Source organism: Podarcis raffonei, chromosome 9 (assembly GCF_027172205.1).
Source record: "Podarcis raffonei isolate rPodRaf1 chromosome 9, rPodRaf1.pri, whole genome shotgun sequence".
Lineage (NCBI taxonomy): Eukaryota > Metazoa > Chordata > Lepidosauria > Squamata > Lacertidae > Podarcis > Podarcis raffonei.
The window spans coordinates 37,014,051-37,030,293 of record NC_070610.1 but is presented as its reverse complement, the minus strand read 5'-3'; the positions used below and the strand labels follow the sequence as shown (position 1 = coordinate 37,030,293).

Below are 16,243 nucleotides of genomic sequence, written 5' to 3'. Positions count from 1 at the left end.
TTGTTACTGAATTCATCTGTTTGGTAAATAATGACGAGGTTGCGATTATTATTATTATTAATTATTATTTGGTTGTGGGTGGTTGTGTTGGACAACCTTCTAATCTTATAATTTGTCTTCTGCTGGTTATGTCTTCTGTATTGCTTGAGAAAACGGTAATAAAGCGTATGGAAACAAACGTTACTAGTGAAAAAATGTATAATACCGATCAGATATTCACATATATAATCTTCCAACCCTTCAAACTGTTTCCTCCGGAATCTTTTTTGGGCAGCAACCATGTTACTTACAAAGAAGTTCAACATACACTGCTCTGCTCCCGTGCATTATCTGGTCATGGCATACACAGAAGTTTACACTTCTGTGGTCTTTGCCTTCTGGTCCTGTTTTCCACCCACACAGTCTCCAGAGATGAATCACGCAGATTAGCTCTCTGCTTCTGTTCTGTGCTAAAGTGTAATCGACAAAATTCTGTTCAGAAGTAGCTGAAGTTGGATGGATTTTTCTTCTCTAGCTATATAATGCGTCTTATTGATCTTGTTATATCTTCTAAATGTCTCTTTAAAATCAGGTGGGGTGGGGAACCTTTGACTGGAGGGCCTTCTTAGCACTTGCACATACAGCTGCCTTTGCTGATGTCCCTCTTTCAGGTGAGGGCCGGAGAGTTTTTGTAGCCAAAGAAGGAGATGAAGAAGATGAGATGAGAGTTCACATTGAATGTGCACCGAGTGCAGCAGCTTCCACCTTCCCTTCTCCTTGCTCTGCTGTGCTTCTCCACCCAGAGAAAGCAGTTTTGCCAATTCCTACCCATGCCAGTCCCATCCCCCCCCCTCAATCCAGAATTCCCCTGTGGTGTAAGGACAACAGAATCTCTTTCCTGGGGGTTGGGGTATGGCTTCCAGCAAAGAATGGCATAAACAGTAAGTCAAGAAAGACGGGGTGAAGGGAAAGGGGGGAGCTTTGTGTTAGTGCCAGTGGTGCAAACACAGAAGTGGCATTTTGAAGGTCTTGGCCCCAAGAAGCTGGGAAAGCTGAGAGGTACTCAAGCAAGATCAATTTCACATAGCAATTGGAGCTTTATCAGCCAAATCTTTGGCTACAGGCCACTAGTTCTTAAGTCAACACATCCTTCAGTATTATGCTCCAGCCATGATGATGTTTGCTTTTGCTCTGACTACTGTTTTTTTGCACACTTAGCAACTCTGCATACTGGGTGGGGAATGTCATTTCATTTTTCCTCTTGTTAGTTAGGAATTACTACTTGTAAGAAAGGTGTCATGCTAGCTGACATGTACATTCCTGGCATTTCCTCCTTCTTTTTAAAGGCAGGAGGTCCAGGACTTCTCATTATCTTAAACTTGCTTTCTCTGACATGGGTTAAAGTTACTTAGCAATGGGTGAGGAAATACATTGAGTTGCACTTTTCTGCTTTTCTTCAGTAGATGTTTCCATCCTGAGTCCTAGCATCAGCATGCTAAAAGGGTTTTGGGTCTGGACACGAAACCTCCTCAGCAGAGAGATTTTTGCAGTGTTTTGCTTCTGGTCTTCATGTTGGCTTCCCATGTTCTATCCGCTTCCTAGCTATCCATTCTTAACAGCTGCTATTTTGGGAGCTGTTCATTGGAAGCCAGTGTTTCACATTTCCTGAGGCTTTCTAGCACCCATCTTTCAAGCATCATAGCAGCCTACATAAAGGCTGTGAATGTTAACTGAAACCATCATGATGCAGCCGCAACTGAAGTGAAGAAAAAAAGGCAAGAACGTGACAACAGCCTGATGTTTAGAAGAGGGAGGGATTAGCTTTTGGGGTGTTGGCTTAACTTTTTACTGTGTTCTCCTGCAGATGGTTTGATTCCATCTACATATGGAAGACTGAATTACCAGTTGCAAATGTCCTTTAGCATTTTAAAAGAGAAGCAGGGGGAGTGGCAGTGGGTTTGTTGTGAGGGAAAAGATGACAAAGCTGAAAACGCACTTATTAAATGTTTTAAAGCTAGAAACTTGCTTAAGAGCAAGGGTTCCTTCCTCCACAATACACGTTTCCTGTTCCAGACTTGCACATGCCACATTGAGGTATAGCTAATCAGAAGTCCCCTGCAGAACAGAGACATCCAACTTTTGGGGACCAGTGGGAACATTTAGAATATTGAGAAAGGGTTATGGGTGCCAATAACAAAATGGCTGCCAAGGGATGTGGCATAACACAAAATGGCTGCCTCATCTAAAAGAGCAGAAGAAGAGACAGGACCACAGAATTGTGCAGGTATATACATCCCCATCAGCAGGAAAAAGACGCCTACATCAGCCACTAATGCACTGACTCTTCATACCTCTGTTCAGAACAGAAGGAGGGGAGGGTGTCCACTTCTGGCATCCAGGGACAGGTCAGCATAAGTATGTGTCCAGTGCAGGAGAGACCAAACCAGTGCAGAGAGAAATTGAACAGGAAGAGCAAACAGCCTCATGTGGATTTTTGAGGGGATTTTTTCTCAGGCCTTATGTGGGCATCATAGGAGGTACTGGCGGGCACATTAGCACATGCCAGAATCAGATACAAATGTGGTGTGCTCAAACATGTATTTTGAATCTGTGTATTTAGCATGCAGAATAAAATATGCAAAAGAGCATAATACATAGCAGCTCTAAGAACAGGATCTTCCAGAGAGAGACTACAATTCCTCTCATGTCCCAGCTGGCACATCCAATGGTCAGGGGTGATGGAAGTTGTAATTTACAACGTTTTACTATCCCAGGTAATACCAGCAATGGCATGCTACTTTGGGGTCACTGCTGTGCTGCCTGCTTTTTTGTTTTGTTTTTAAATCTAGCTAAACTACTCTCTTAAGATATTTCCTCAACTTTCTTGCAGGCAGTGTTAAATAATGCACCTTTTAATCTTCTCTCTCTTTGTCACTGTAATCATCTAACTGCATTTCATCCCCCTAACATATTTATCTTCACCTGTTTATTTTGGCAAGACTGCATAAGGGGATAAAGTGATGCGACAGTGTTAATCTGCTCTGTTCTTCCTGTGTTTGTTTTTCCTTGAATCAATCAAACAAAAAGTCACATTTTACGTTATGGAAGCTTTCTGTGAGCACTGTGTTTATCCATAAAGGGCAATGGCTAAAGCTAATGAGCATTAGGTATTAGTCATTTTTACCTCTCATAATGGGCATATAATGTTATTAAAAGAAAACATCACACCCTATTGAACAAGGGAAGGCAGCTCATATTTAGCCTGCTTATACGAAGTTGTCTTCTGACTATAGTTCTGATACAAATCATATACTTCTGGTGGTGTTCATTGCTGTTGGAACTACAGGCACTACAGTATTCATTCAAGATAGTTTTAAATGCCCTGTGTGTTTTCATGTAAGTATGCATGCATGCATACGTGGTGTGTGTTTATGCTACACTTTAGTGCTTGGAGAATGCAGCTTCTATAGTCTGTACTTTAAAGCAGACAAACTTCAGCAATTCACCCAGTTATATGTATTTCCAAATATGACAAACCTGAACCATTTTAAGGGAAAATATTTGGATAGAGAAAGGAGAAATGAAACCAAGTTATGAAAGTTATATCATATTTTTCCTCTACATTGAGCTTATGTTTGTTCACCTAGTTCCTGATTGTTTCTGGGCACTTGCAGTCTTACTAGTGCCAAAGTGACATTTTCAATGTGGGCATCCCTAGACATCCTTTTATTGTTCATTCATGATGATTTGTGCTCATGGTGGTATTGGAGTGGTTATATGCAATCCTGCTTTCAATACTTTGCACGTGCAAATGTTTTGGGGCAGACATTTCCAGTAAGTGTGTTTCCTGTAACTTTCTCCAATTTTCTAACTTTTTTGGACCTGCTTTTGTTGCACTAAGGCACAAGGGTGCCCCTCCAGGTGGCAATAATGTGCCAACAGTAGAATGATGTGTGGATGATCCATTATAAATCCACCACTAATATGCTATTTTTGTGTCAATAACATGTTGCAGAATACATCTGCAACAAACAAGCAAACAGACCCAAATCTGGACAGGCCCTGTATTCTTCTATATACTTAACAAGGAGGATTTTGTATAGTAGCAGACTTCCATCAACTCATCTGAGCATCACTATAAAGTGCTGAATGCATTTCTTATTGGGAGCAGCTGCACTGTCATCTGTTATGTGCTGTTGGATTTTCAATTTCCCATTTATTCATATAGTAAACAAAGAATGAAATGGAACTGTCAAACCGAATCCTATTGACTTGATGGACAGTTGGCAGAAATGAAACGACACATCTTCTGCAGTCTGCAAAAGATATATTAAAAAATGTCAAATATACCTCACAATGCCTCACAATGAACTATCTTACACAGATTACAAATAGTTTATAAATACTATCAAAACATACATATATGATATGCTAGCTGGTCAAAGAAATATATTTGCTCATAATGCACACAATAAACTGAGGAATCTAGTCAGCCCATTGCTGTATATGAATAAAGCAACCATAACCAACCTGGTATCCTCCTGACATTTTGAAATACAACCCCCATCAGCCCAGTTAGCATAGGCAATGGTCAGGGCTGATGAAAGTTGTAGTCCAGCAACATCAAAAGGGCACTAGATTGGGAAGGCTGAAATATCTAAGTCCGGCATAGGAGGCCGCCTTGAACAACGATGAAAGTCACTTCCCCAGGATGATAGGGGCAGGAACAAAGATACTGCTTTCTCTCCTGGAAGAGCACTTCTACTTTCAAATTGGTTTGTTTGCTGCATCTTTGGAGATAAGAAGTTCCATCTTCAGCTCTCATTGAGCCAAGTCTTGTGATACAAAAGGAGAAGAGCTAGAGAAGAGCAGTGAATATATGATCTTTCCCTATACCATGTGATAGTGGATGAGGAGGTTAGGCTTGTTGCAAAGGAGTTATGCCATTCTTTACACCCTCTTAAAAAAGAAATAAACCAATGCCTACGTCAGAGAAGTGAAATGCATAGTTTCAAAGAATTAAATGGTCCTCAAAGGAAAGTTCCAAAAGTAACTCAACCATATTGGGGCGGAGGGGTTATGTCACTGAATTGCGTAAGAGACCCAGTCAGTATATGTGACAGTAGTGTGAATCCATTCCATGCTGTGTGTTCACGGTTAGTATGCTTTCTGTATCTGGGAAAAGTATGAAATTATGTGCTTTAAATGCGTGGGAAATGCAATATCCTCACAATGGAAGGAAAGATATGTGCACTGTGTTCAAAATCCTCTGAAGCTTGGGATAAGCCATCTGGTATGAAATTTGTCCCACTTACTGGCCAAGACATTGCAAGAGGGAAAACGATAACTGTTTATTGCCCATTATTTGGGAGAAAGCACTAACACTCGCTTTGATCGCCGCTCCAACAGACTGAGTAAGTTCTGGCATGAGTAGCTTTCCACAGAAACACTTAAATCCTTCAGAGCCTCTGCAGCATCATTAACAAGACTGCTCCAGTAACAGCCAGCAAGTAAAGGAAAGTGAACAAAAGAGCCAAATAATTCTTAGGTCGAGGAAGATCTAATGGGGCAGGGAAGACCACTGTGAAAACTCACAGTGTTCCAAAAAAGTGCAATGGCAACATTCAGCCTATACCGGTAAGCTCAGTGACCTTGGCATTGAAGCCTAACACTCTCTGTCTCCCTAGTTTGGCCATTAAATTTGTTGGTATCAGGTCTGGAAGCCTTCAAGCTCATCATGTTCATCAGATGGTTTTCTCCTTTTCCCCAACCCCAATGTAAAGTTCACAGCTTTTAAGGAGCAGTTTGGTAGAGGAGTAGAGAAAACGACTCTATTTGAATTCAAGACTGCTCCATGGTGGCAGTAACTTGTGCATCAGACAATAGTGTGAATTAGACAGCTTTTACGTCAAACAAATATATCTTATATGGCTTAGTTGTTGGTTCCCAGACGAAGAACTCAACACTTTGTAGCACTTATCTGACAAAGGACATGAACATGGTGTTTAAGTATTAGGGAAGCAAGGCCTATGGTCTATTGTCTCAAATGGAAGAGGTCTAGGATTGTGATTTTTTTGCTGTGTAGATTCTTGCAGCCCACCTTCATTCTTTTGTTCTTGGTGTTTTTGTCCTTGGAACATTTCCTTCCAGGATAGTACAAAGGTTTTGAGAGCCAGTGTGGTGTAGTGGTTAAGAGTGGTAGACTCATAATCTGGTGAACCGGATTCATGTCTCCACTCCTCTACATGCAGCTGCTGGGTGACCTTGGGCTAGTCACACTTCTCTGAAGTCTCTCAGCCCCACTCACCTCACAGAGTGTTTGTTGTCGGGGAGGAAGGGAAAGGAGAATGTTAGCCGCTTTGAGACTCCTTCGGGTAGTGATAAAGTGGGATATCAAATCCAAACTCTTCTTCTCTTCTTTGAGGAGTGAATTCCAAACAGCTCTCAAACCCACCGTCTGCCATTAAAGTAAATACTGATGTAATGCTCCAGTTAACATTAGTGGAAATAGCTCTGGGATTGTCCTGAATGCTTCTGGACATTGTTGCATGGAATGCTAATATATAACCAGGTACATAGCTGATTAAACCTAATTTAATCCAGCAGATGTTGTCGAGACCACATTAGGCTTAAAGAGAAGCTATTCTGTCTCACTTGATTGTGAACTAAGCTGTGTACAAGCTGCATGACTTCTCCTCCTACACATTCAGTATTAAAACTGCACAAATCACAGATTTCCTGTATGGCAGATAGTACTTAAAAAACCTGTTTCCCAGATGCCTTGAAAACAGACAGAGCTTTACTTTCCCCATAATTGTCATTTTCCTGTGAGCAGAATGTTCAATTTCTTTCTTGCAAAATTGTCTTTTAAAGTGATTTCTGGATAGTTTCACTGTAATTGAAGGCAAAAACACGACAGAATTCTGACTTCAAATACGTATAGATTAATTAATTTCCTGTTCCTTATGGTGTTTATATTTGAAAAAATGTATGGCTGCAAAAATTGTGTACATATTTTAATATTTAAAGCTGACAGGCAAATGGATATAATCAGAAACACCAAGCTTAGTAACACACAAGTCACTCTGGATTTTCCCTAATGTTTAGTAGAGAATGGAAACAAGATTCGAAAGTACAATTTTATTCTAAGTTTCGGACAAAATGCTGCTCACAAAGAAGTCTAAGTCTGTGAGGTTCTTTTTACATAAAATTGTTAGAAAAAACTGTTCAGGATTTGTTCAGGATTCAGACAACAAGTAACCTTGTATCTTCCCCCATGCCCAGTATTTTTTGGACTTTCTATGAGTCCATTTATAATTTTCAACAATTAAAAGATCCAGGAATCTGGCAAATCTTATAGAAGGTTCTCATGCTTCTTCCTTCACAAACATGCTTTTTATGTAGCCGTAATATAAGGCCCAGGCTTTCAAAAGCAGATTCTAACCTTTGGTTGTATCAAAAACAAATGTAGATCAAAGAGCATTTTTCCAAGTAATTTGTCACTCTACTCTAGCCTTCTCCAACCAGATGAGGTTGGACTCCCAATTCCAGTCAGACCCAAACAGCATGGCCCAATGACCAGGGAAGATGGGAATTGTGGACCAAAACATCTGGAGGGCGCCAGGTTGGGGAAGGCTGCTCTTCTCTACTATGAGGTTGCTAGTGTTATGGGGAACCCACAAATCAGAGGTATGTTGCTACCAGCCTTCTGTTGCCTCTAAGGTGAGGTGAGGTCAATTCCCATGGCTATGAGATAGCACTAGGTCCACTCCAGGACACTTCAGATATGAAGTACTTGCTATTATTACAGACACATATAGCTGACAGATTAATAGCACTTTCCCACATTAATTTATGGAGATTATGATCTTGTATCACCAAAATTATATTTTAGGGCACTTGTCAGATGAGATTTCTTCATTGCAGGAGGTTGGACTTGGGTTCCTTCCATGATTCTATTATTATTTTTTCCCTTGTTCCAAATGTCAACTAACTTACTATTTATTATTCTGGTACACAGAAAACTGCATTTCTTAATAGAATGAATGAAGGGGAAAGGCATTTGAAATGGGCAAAACAAAACATTAGATGCTATTGTGGTTTGGGGGGATTAGAGACAGACTGAAAAGCTATTTTTTTTTTCCTAATACACACTGATCATCTCAACATAAAGCTCCTTTTTTGGAAACAAGTGAAGCCTTGTTTACTAAAACTGTGACCACATAAATGCAACACAACCGTTTTTCATATACTTGTTGTTGTTTAGTTGTGTCCGACTCTTCGTGACCCCATGGACCAGATCACGCCAGGCACTCCTGTCTTCCACTGCCTCCCGCAGTTTGGTCAGACTCATGTTTGTAGCTTCGAGAACACTGTCCAACCATCTCATCCTCTGTCGTCCCCTTCTCCTTGTGCCCTCAATCTTTCCCAACATCAGGGTCTTTTCCAGGGAGTCTTCTCTTCTCATGAGGTGGCCAAAGTATTGGAGTCTCAGCTTCAGGATCTGTCCTTCCAGTGAGCACTCAGGGCTGATTTCCTTAAGAATGGATAGGTTTGATCTTCTTGCAGTCCATGGGACTCTCAAGAGTCTCCTCCAGCACCATAATTCAAAAGCATCAATTCTTCGGCGATCAGCCTTGTTTATGGTCCAGCTCTCACTTCCATACATCACTACTGGGAAAACCATGGCTTTAACTATACGGACCTTTCTTGGCAAGGTGATGTCTCTGCTTTTTAAGATACTGTCTAAATTTGCCATCACCTTTCTCCCAAGGAGCAGGCGTCTTTTAATTTCGTGGCTGCTGTCACCATCTGCAGTGATCATGGAGCCCAAGAAAGTAAAATCTCTCACTACCTCCATTGCTTCCCCTTCTATATGCCAGGAGGTGATGGGACCAGTGGCCATGATCTTCGTTTTTTTGATGTTGAACTTCAAACCATATTTTGCGCTCTCCTCTTTCACCCTCATTAAAAGGTTATTTAATTCCTCCTCACTTTCTGCCATCAAGGTTGTGTCATCTGCATATCTGAGGTTGTTGATATTTTTCCGGCAATCTTAATTCCAGCTTGGGATTCATCCAGCCCAGCCTTTCGCATGATGAATTCTGCATATAAGTTAAATAAGCAGGGAGACAATATACAGCCTTGCCGTACTCCTTTCCCAATTTTGAACCAATCAGTTGTTCCATATCCAGTTCTAACTGTAGCTTCTTGTCCCACATAGAGATTTCTCAGGAGACAGATGAGGTGATCAGGCACTCCCATTTCTTTAAGAACTTGCCATAGTTTGCTGTGGTCGACACAGTCAAAGGCTTTTGCATAGTCAATGAAGCAGAAGTAGATGTCTTTCTGGAACTCTCTAGCTTTCTCCATAATCCAGCACATGTTTGCAATTTGGTCTCTGGTTCCTCTGCCCCTTCAAAATCCAGCTTGCACTTCTGGGAGTTCTCGGTCCACATACTGCTTGAGCCTACCTTGTATAATTTTAAGCATAACCTTGCTAGCGTGTGAAATGAGTGCAATTGTGTGGTAGTTGGAGCATTCTTTGGCACTGCCCTTCTTTGGGATTGGGATGTAGACTGATCTCCAATCCTCTGGCCACTGCTGAGTTTTCCAAACTTGCTGGCATATTGAGTGTAGCACCTTAACAGCATCATCGTTTAAAATTTTAAATAGTTCAGCTGGAATATCATCACTTCCACTAGCCTTGTTATTAGCAGTGCTTTCTAAGGCCCATTTGACTTCACTCTCCAGGATGTCTGGCTCAAGGTCAGCAACCACACTACCTGGGGTGCACGAGACATCCATATCTTTCTGGTATAATTCCTCTGTGTATTCTTGCCACCTCTTCTTGATGTCTTCTGCTTCTGTTAGTCCTTTCCACTTTTGTCTTTTATTATGGTAATCTTTGTACAAAATGTTCCTTTCATATCTCCAATTTTCTTGAACAGATCTCTGGTTTTTCCCATTCTATTGTTTTCCTCTATTTCTTTGCATTGCTCTTTTAAGAAGGCCTTCTTGTCTCTCCTTGCTATTTTTTGGAAATCTGCATTCAATTTCCTGTATCTTTCACTATCTCCCTCGCACTTTGCTTGCCTTCTCTCCCCTGCTATTTGTAAGGCCTTGTTGGACAGCCACTTTGCTTTCTTGCATTTCCTTTTCAGTGGGAGGGTTTTTGTTGCTGCCTCCTGTATAATGTTACGAGCCTCCATCCATAGTTCTTCAGGCACTCTGTCCACCAAATCTAAATCCTTAAACCTATTCCTCACTTCCACTGTGTATTCATAAGGGATTTGACTTAGATTGTATCTTACCGGCCCAGTGGTTTTTCCTACTTTCTTCAGTTTAAGCTGAATTTTGCTATAAGAAGCTGATGATCTGAGCCACAGTCAGCTCCAGGTCTTGTTTTTGCTGACTGTATAGAGCTTCTCCATCTTTGGCTGCAGAGGATATAATCAATCTGATTTCGATGCTGCCCATCTGGTGATGTCCATGTGTAGAGTCGTCTCTTGTGTTGCTGGAAAAGAGTGTTTGTGATGACCAGCTTGTTCTCGTGGCAGAACTCTATTAGCCTTTGCCCTGCTTCGTTTTGAACTCCAAGGCCAAACTTGCCAGTTGTTCCTTTTATCTCTTGACTCCCTACTTTAGCATTCCAATCCCCTATAATGAGAAGAACATCCTTCTTTGGTGTCACTTCTATAAGGTGTTGTAAGTCTTCATAGAATTGGTCAATTTCAGTTTCTTCAGCACCAGTGGTTGGTGCATAAACTTGGATTACTGTGATGTTAAAAGGTCTGCCTTGGATTCGTATCGAGATCATTCTATCATTTTTGAGATTGCATCCCAGTACAGCTTTCGCCACTCTTTTGTTGACTATGCGGGCCACTCCATTTCTTTTACGGGATCTTGCCCACAGTAGTAGATATGATGGTCATCCGAACTGAATTCGCCCATTCCCGTCCATTTTAGTTCACTGATGTCCGGGATGTCAATATTTATTCTTGCCATCTCATTTTTGACCACATACAACTTACCAAGTTGTATGTGGTCAAAAATGAGATGGCAAGAATAAACATACTTAGCTATTTTTATTAGTTAATTATTTAGCTATTTTAAAATGGGAGGCTATACGCAGGTACCAGCCCTTAGAAACCTTGGTTTTAAGCAGTATATATATTGTTGAGATAAATATTAAGATGCTTCCAGTGAAGACTTTCTGATTAATCATTTCACTAAGAGCTGATTAATCAGCTCACTAAGAGCTACACTATCTCTGTAATGCACATTTGATTGTCACTAGTGAGCAATGCAATCTCTATGGTGCCAGGGAAGGCCCAACTCACCTCACGTTTCCACAGTGAAGCAAGAGCTTCAGCAGGAACACTTGCTCTATCCAATGGAAAATCCCCCAGAGCCATCAGAAATACCTCAGAATCCATCAGCTTCTGATGGCGGACCATCCAGTTTGGTCCCCCAATCCTGCAGACAGAAGTAGTTGATGCTAGATTAAACTTCACCAGAAAGTGGACCATAACCATGGGATAATATCTACCCTACTTCCAGACTACTCCCCTCCTCACAAGGAGCAAAGATCAAATCAAGGGTATGTCCTGCTCTGTGTGTCGGGCGAGTGACCATCTGAGACAGTCCCAATGGTCACCATGGAGACTATGAAATCCCAAGCTGGTCTCAAGGCATCCTCAGTATGGATCTTGAAGTCATCCAGAGAGGCTGTTGGGCAGCAGGGTGGATGGTACACCAACAGCATCCCTAGTCTGCTTCTTTGTCCCAGCACCAGATGCAACCTCCCAAGTCCTGTTCCCAGGAGGAGAGGGAACTTCATTGGCCTACCACAGTTCCCCCACCTTGTCCCTCCAGCTTGGCTTGGTACCTTACCAAATACCCAGGCAGGCAGAGCTGCATTATGCCCACCCCATCTTGCTCCCCCACCTAGGTTTTAATAATAAGTGGCCTGGCCATACCATGTTTGTTTAAATATAACTCATATTACGGTTTTCTCATATGCCTAATGTATTTTGACTCTTGGTCTGAATTAACATTTAGAATGATACTTTCTAGTGCAATCTTGAAGCGTATTTTAATATTGAAAATGGTTATTATCCAACTCTTTTGCCCTTTAGACAAAACAGCTTATATGAATCAGAGACTATATTATGATTTTGTTGCCAGACATTAAAAGAAAAGTCGCATTACCAGATGCTCAGATTGTATTTCTCAGCACCAGCATTGCAGCAGCTGTAGATGTTGAAGAGACCCAGTATAGGGTTTTAATAGCTCTGCTTGCTGCTCCAGCAAAGTAATGTAATAATATTGTTAATATTGGCAATTTGTTTATGTATATGTATAGTGTATATAAATTATTGTACTCTCATATATTCAAAGACTCTGGAGTGGTGGCGCAGAGCCCCAACCCTGGTGCCACCTCACCCTTCTCCCTCCCAGTAAATGCCAGATATGTCTCTGGGAAGCTAGCATTGCATATCCCACCCCACCAGGTGAGTCATTTTGAAGTATAGTCATACCTTGGATCCTGAACGCCTTGGTACTCAAACGTTTTGACTCCCGAACGCCGCAAACCCGGAAGTGAGTGTTCCAGTTTGTGAATGTTCTTTGGAACCCAAACGTCTGACAGGGCTTCTGCAGCTTCTAATTGGCTGCAGGAGCTTCCTGCAGCCAATTAGAAGCTGCAGTTTGGTTTCTGAATGTTTTGGAAGTCGAATGGACTTCCAGAACGGATTCTGTTCAACTTCCAAGGTATGACTGTATAGCATACATGCCAGTTTTACAGAATTCACTGGAAATTCTGTTACTCTAGACAAAGGCAAGCACTTTCCCAAATAACTGCATTTTTTAAAATAAAAAGTCTGAATTGGAATCTTAGAAAATCAAATATGACAACAACAATAATGCAGAATGCAATTACACATGCTTGCATTATTATTTCAATTGGACACCACTCCTTGTTACACTGTACAGGACTTTAGCCCGTCAGTGTGATCTGATACATGTTGGCTTGGATCCTAGGTTGTCATGATCTGGTGCACATTAACTTGAGTCCTGACTTTCCTTACATGAATACAAGAAGGGGAGCCTTAGATGTAGGTGGGAGGTGATAGAAATCACCCCCTGAATTGAGAAGCAAACTAGGATCTGGGTGATTTTATTATATGATTGTATGATCGCTCTCCGCGTGTGATCTGATGCGTACATTATTCATTTTGATTATTGTTATGTGTATATGCCCAACACCACATTTTTCTTTGTGTTTTAGGGGAGCCAGAATTCAAATACGTTGGCAACATGCATGGAAATGAAGCCGTGGGAAGGGAGCTCCTCATCTTCTTAGCTCAATACCTCTGCAATGAATATCAGAAGGGCAATGAGACTATCATCAACTTGATTCACAGCACACGTATCCACATCATGCCGTCGCTGAATCCAGATGGCTTTGAGAAGGCAGCGTCACAGGTATGCAAACAGTAGCCACATAAGCAAATATTTGCATTAATAGAATTTGTCAAATGCATTACCAGTGGTATTATTGCTCAGTGAAGCAGATTTGAAATGAGGACCTTACAGTGGTGGCTAAAATCATCATTTATATTATGTCCTTGTGGATGAGATACAGGATGGAGTGATGGCCACCAACATGGCTTCGGCCCAGTATGCCTGAAGGAGCGTCTCCACCCCCATCGTTCAGCCCAGACACTGAGGTCCAGCTCTAAGGGCCTTCTGGTGGTTCCCTCACTGCAATAAGCCAAGTTACAGGGAAACAGGCAGATTACAGGGAGCCAAGTTACAGGGAACTAGGCAGCTTTCTCGATAGTGACACCTGCCCTGTGGAATGCCCTCCCATCAGATGTCAAGGAATAAACAACTATATGACTTTTAGAAGACATCTTCTAAGGCAGCCCTGTTTAAGATAGTTTTTAATATTTTGTTGGAAGCTGCCCAGCCAGATTGGCAGGGCATAAATAATTATTATTATTATTATTATTATTATTATTATTATTATTATTATTATTATTGATTAGACAAATTCATGTAGGGTGAGGTTGTCCATTGCTACTAGCCACATAGGCTATGTTCTAGCTTCACTGCCTGAGGCAATATGGTGTGGTTAAGGTTCCCGATCATGAGTACAAACCCAGAACAGCATGTGCAGTTGTACATATGCAAAGTCATTTTTGTACATTCCTCCCAGCCTGCAGAAATTGGGGCCAGGGCCAGTGGATTGTCTCCTGATCTAATCCACACATTTATTGAATGTGTAGATTGGGATGTAAGAAGAGGGCTTGTTTCCCACCCTGACAATGACCACCCCAAGGGCCTTCTAGCTTTAGCAGTGTAACCATAACATAGACACTTGGATTATTCTGTGTGTGTCATGGGTGAAAGGCCACTTACATGACACTGTTCCTTAGTGGCTACAATGCCACAAACATTTGTTTATTAAAAAACATACCAATCTCTAAGTGGGTTACATTTTCTTCTTCTTTGGCAATTACTTGTAGCTGAGTAAGATAGTCTTCCATAAACACGGTTTTAACAGTGAGTCTGTAAGTGACTGTGGAGGCCAATTCTGGATCCACATGTCCTTTCACAGTGGGGATATAGGTTTCCGGGCGGGAATTGATTACGGTGAGTGTTTGCCAAACGTGCCTTCCTCTTAGCACATTTCTCCCTTTCGTTCTGAGTTTGAGCGTCTTCAAAGTCCATGATACCTTTGGTATAGGCTGTTCTCCAATTGGAGCGCTCGCAGACCAGTGTTTAATAAAATCTCTAAGTGGCTTAGCTTACATAATGTGTGTAAATAGGCATTCATCGTTGTCACCCATGCCTGGTGCTATCTCACTTCCTCTCACTGGCATCCTACATGGAGCATTTTGCAGATTTCACCTAGCTTCTTTCAATTTCAGATACATTGTACATGCAGTTAGAGCTATCCCAAAGTTACTTGCTGATAAGTAAGTCATGGTTGCCTTGAAACACCAATAAATTATAGATTAGGGATGTTCAGTGTGGGAGCACCCTCTGGTGGCTCCATGTTACATTTTCTCATGAACACCTTGCATTTAAACACAAATTGGCCCAAAGGAAAGCTTTTCTTTATCATATTTGTCCTGCATGCCTTATTCCAAGAACCAACATTGCTACTAATACTTTGATCAATACATAGTAGATGTGTGCATTTATCTCACATTGAACTATTATTTCCAAATTTCAAGGACTCCTAATTTTATACAGCTGTGAGGAAGTGGATATTAGAATGTCTACTCATTTTTTTAACCCATGTAATTTTCAATATCTACTATGTATTTTGGAAATGTGTTTGTTCACTGTACGTTTGGACACCTTAAGATATCATAACCAAATTTTGTATGATGGTTCCTGAGATTGAGTAGCAGGTTTCTCTCTCTCTGGATACTGTTAGACACCCTTTTGACTGGAGATGACTGGTGGAACTTTTCAAAACTGCACTGATTTTAATCACTCTTTTCAAAACTGCAGTGATTATATATATATATATATATATATATATATATATATATATATATATATATATAATTCCTAAGCAGTGTCAGGTATGAGGCTGCTAGTTAGCTATATTTTTTGTTTAGTTTCAGTTAATTCACTGCTGCTAAGCACCACAGAACTTGCGTATCAACTCAAACACAATTCTGTCAACGGAGACAGTGAGTGTCAGTCATGAAGTGAAGAATATGCATGTGTTAAATCAGCCACAAGAATCGGTATGCTTCTGAGGACTAGATGCAGACACTGGTGAATGTTTCCAGAATGCCATGCTTTTGAATTTTTCTGAGAGTCTTTCAAGTCCCCACCAGACAACACAGTGATGAGCTAAATGGGTCATTTCTCATGGAAACTATGTTATACTATTAAATGATAGCATCAGTGCTATTTTCTAATAATCCCTCTTGATTACTTCTTCTTTTTAGCCTGGTGAACTCAAAGACTGGTTTGTTGGCCGAAGTAATGCCCAGGGAATAGACCTAAACCGAAATTTCCCTGACCTGGATAGAATAGTTTATGTCCACGAGAAAGAAGGAGGTCCAAATAATCACTTACTGAAAAGCCTGAAGAAAGCTGTGGATCAGAACCCAAAGGTAAATAATTGCAGTTTACCATCAACATTATAGACTGTCATCTGTTTCTCTTCAGAGAGTTCCATATGCCCTTTCAATCAGGGGACTCATCTACATTAAGCAAAATACAGTGATTT

The 16,243-nt window shown here is 41.1% G+C and overlaps 1 protein-coding gene across 1 annotated transcript in view; it reads left to right on the top strand.

Moving 5' to 3' along the window:
- The window catches only part of CPE (carboxypeptidase E), a 62,674-nt gene that overhangs the window by 34,719 nt on the left and 11,712 nt on the right, over positions 1-16,243 (top strand). The window contains exons 2-3 of the mRNA XM_053402902.1: positions 13,271-13,467; positions 15,960-16,127. Coding sequence (XP_053258877.1) covers positions 13,271-13,467; positions 15,960-16,127 — 365 coding nt within the window. The remainder of the gene's footprint in view (positions 1-13,270; positions 13,468-15,959; positions 16,128-16,243) is intronic.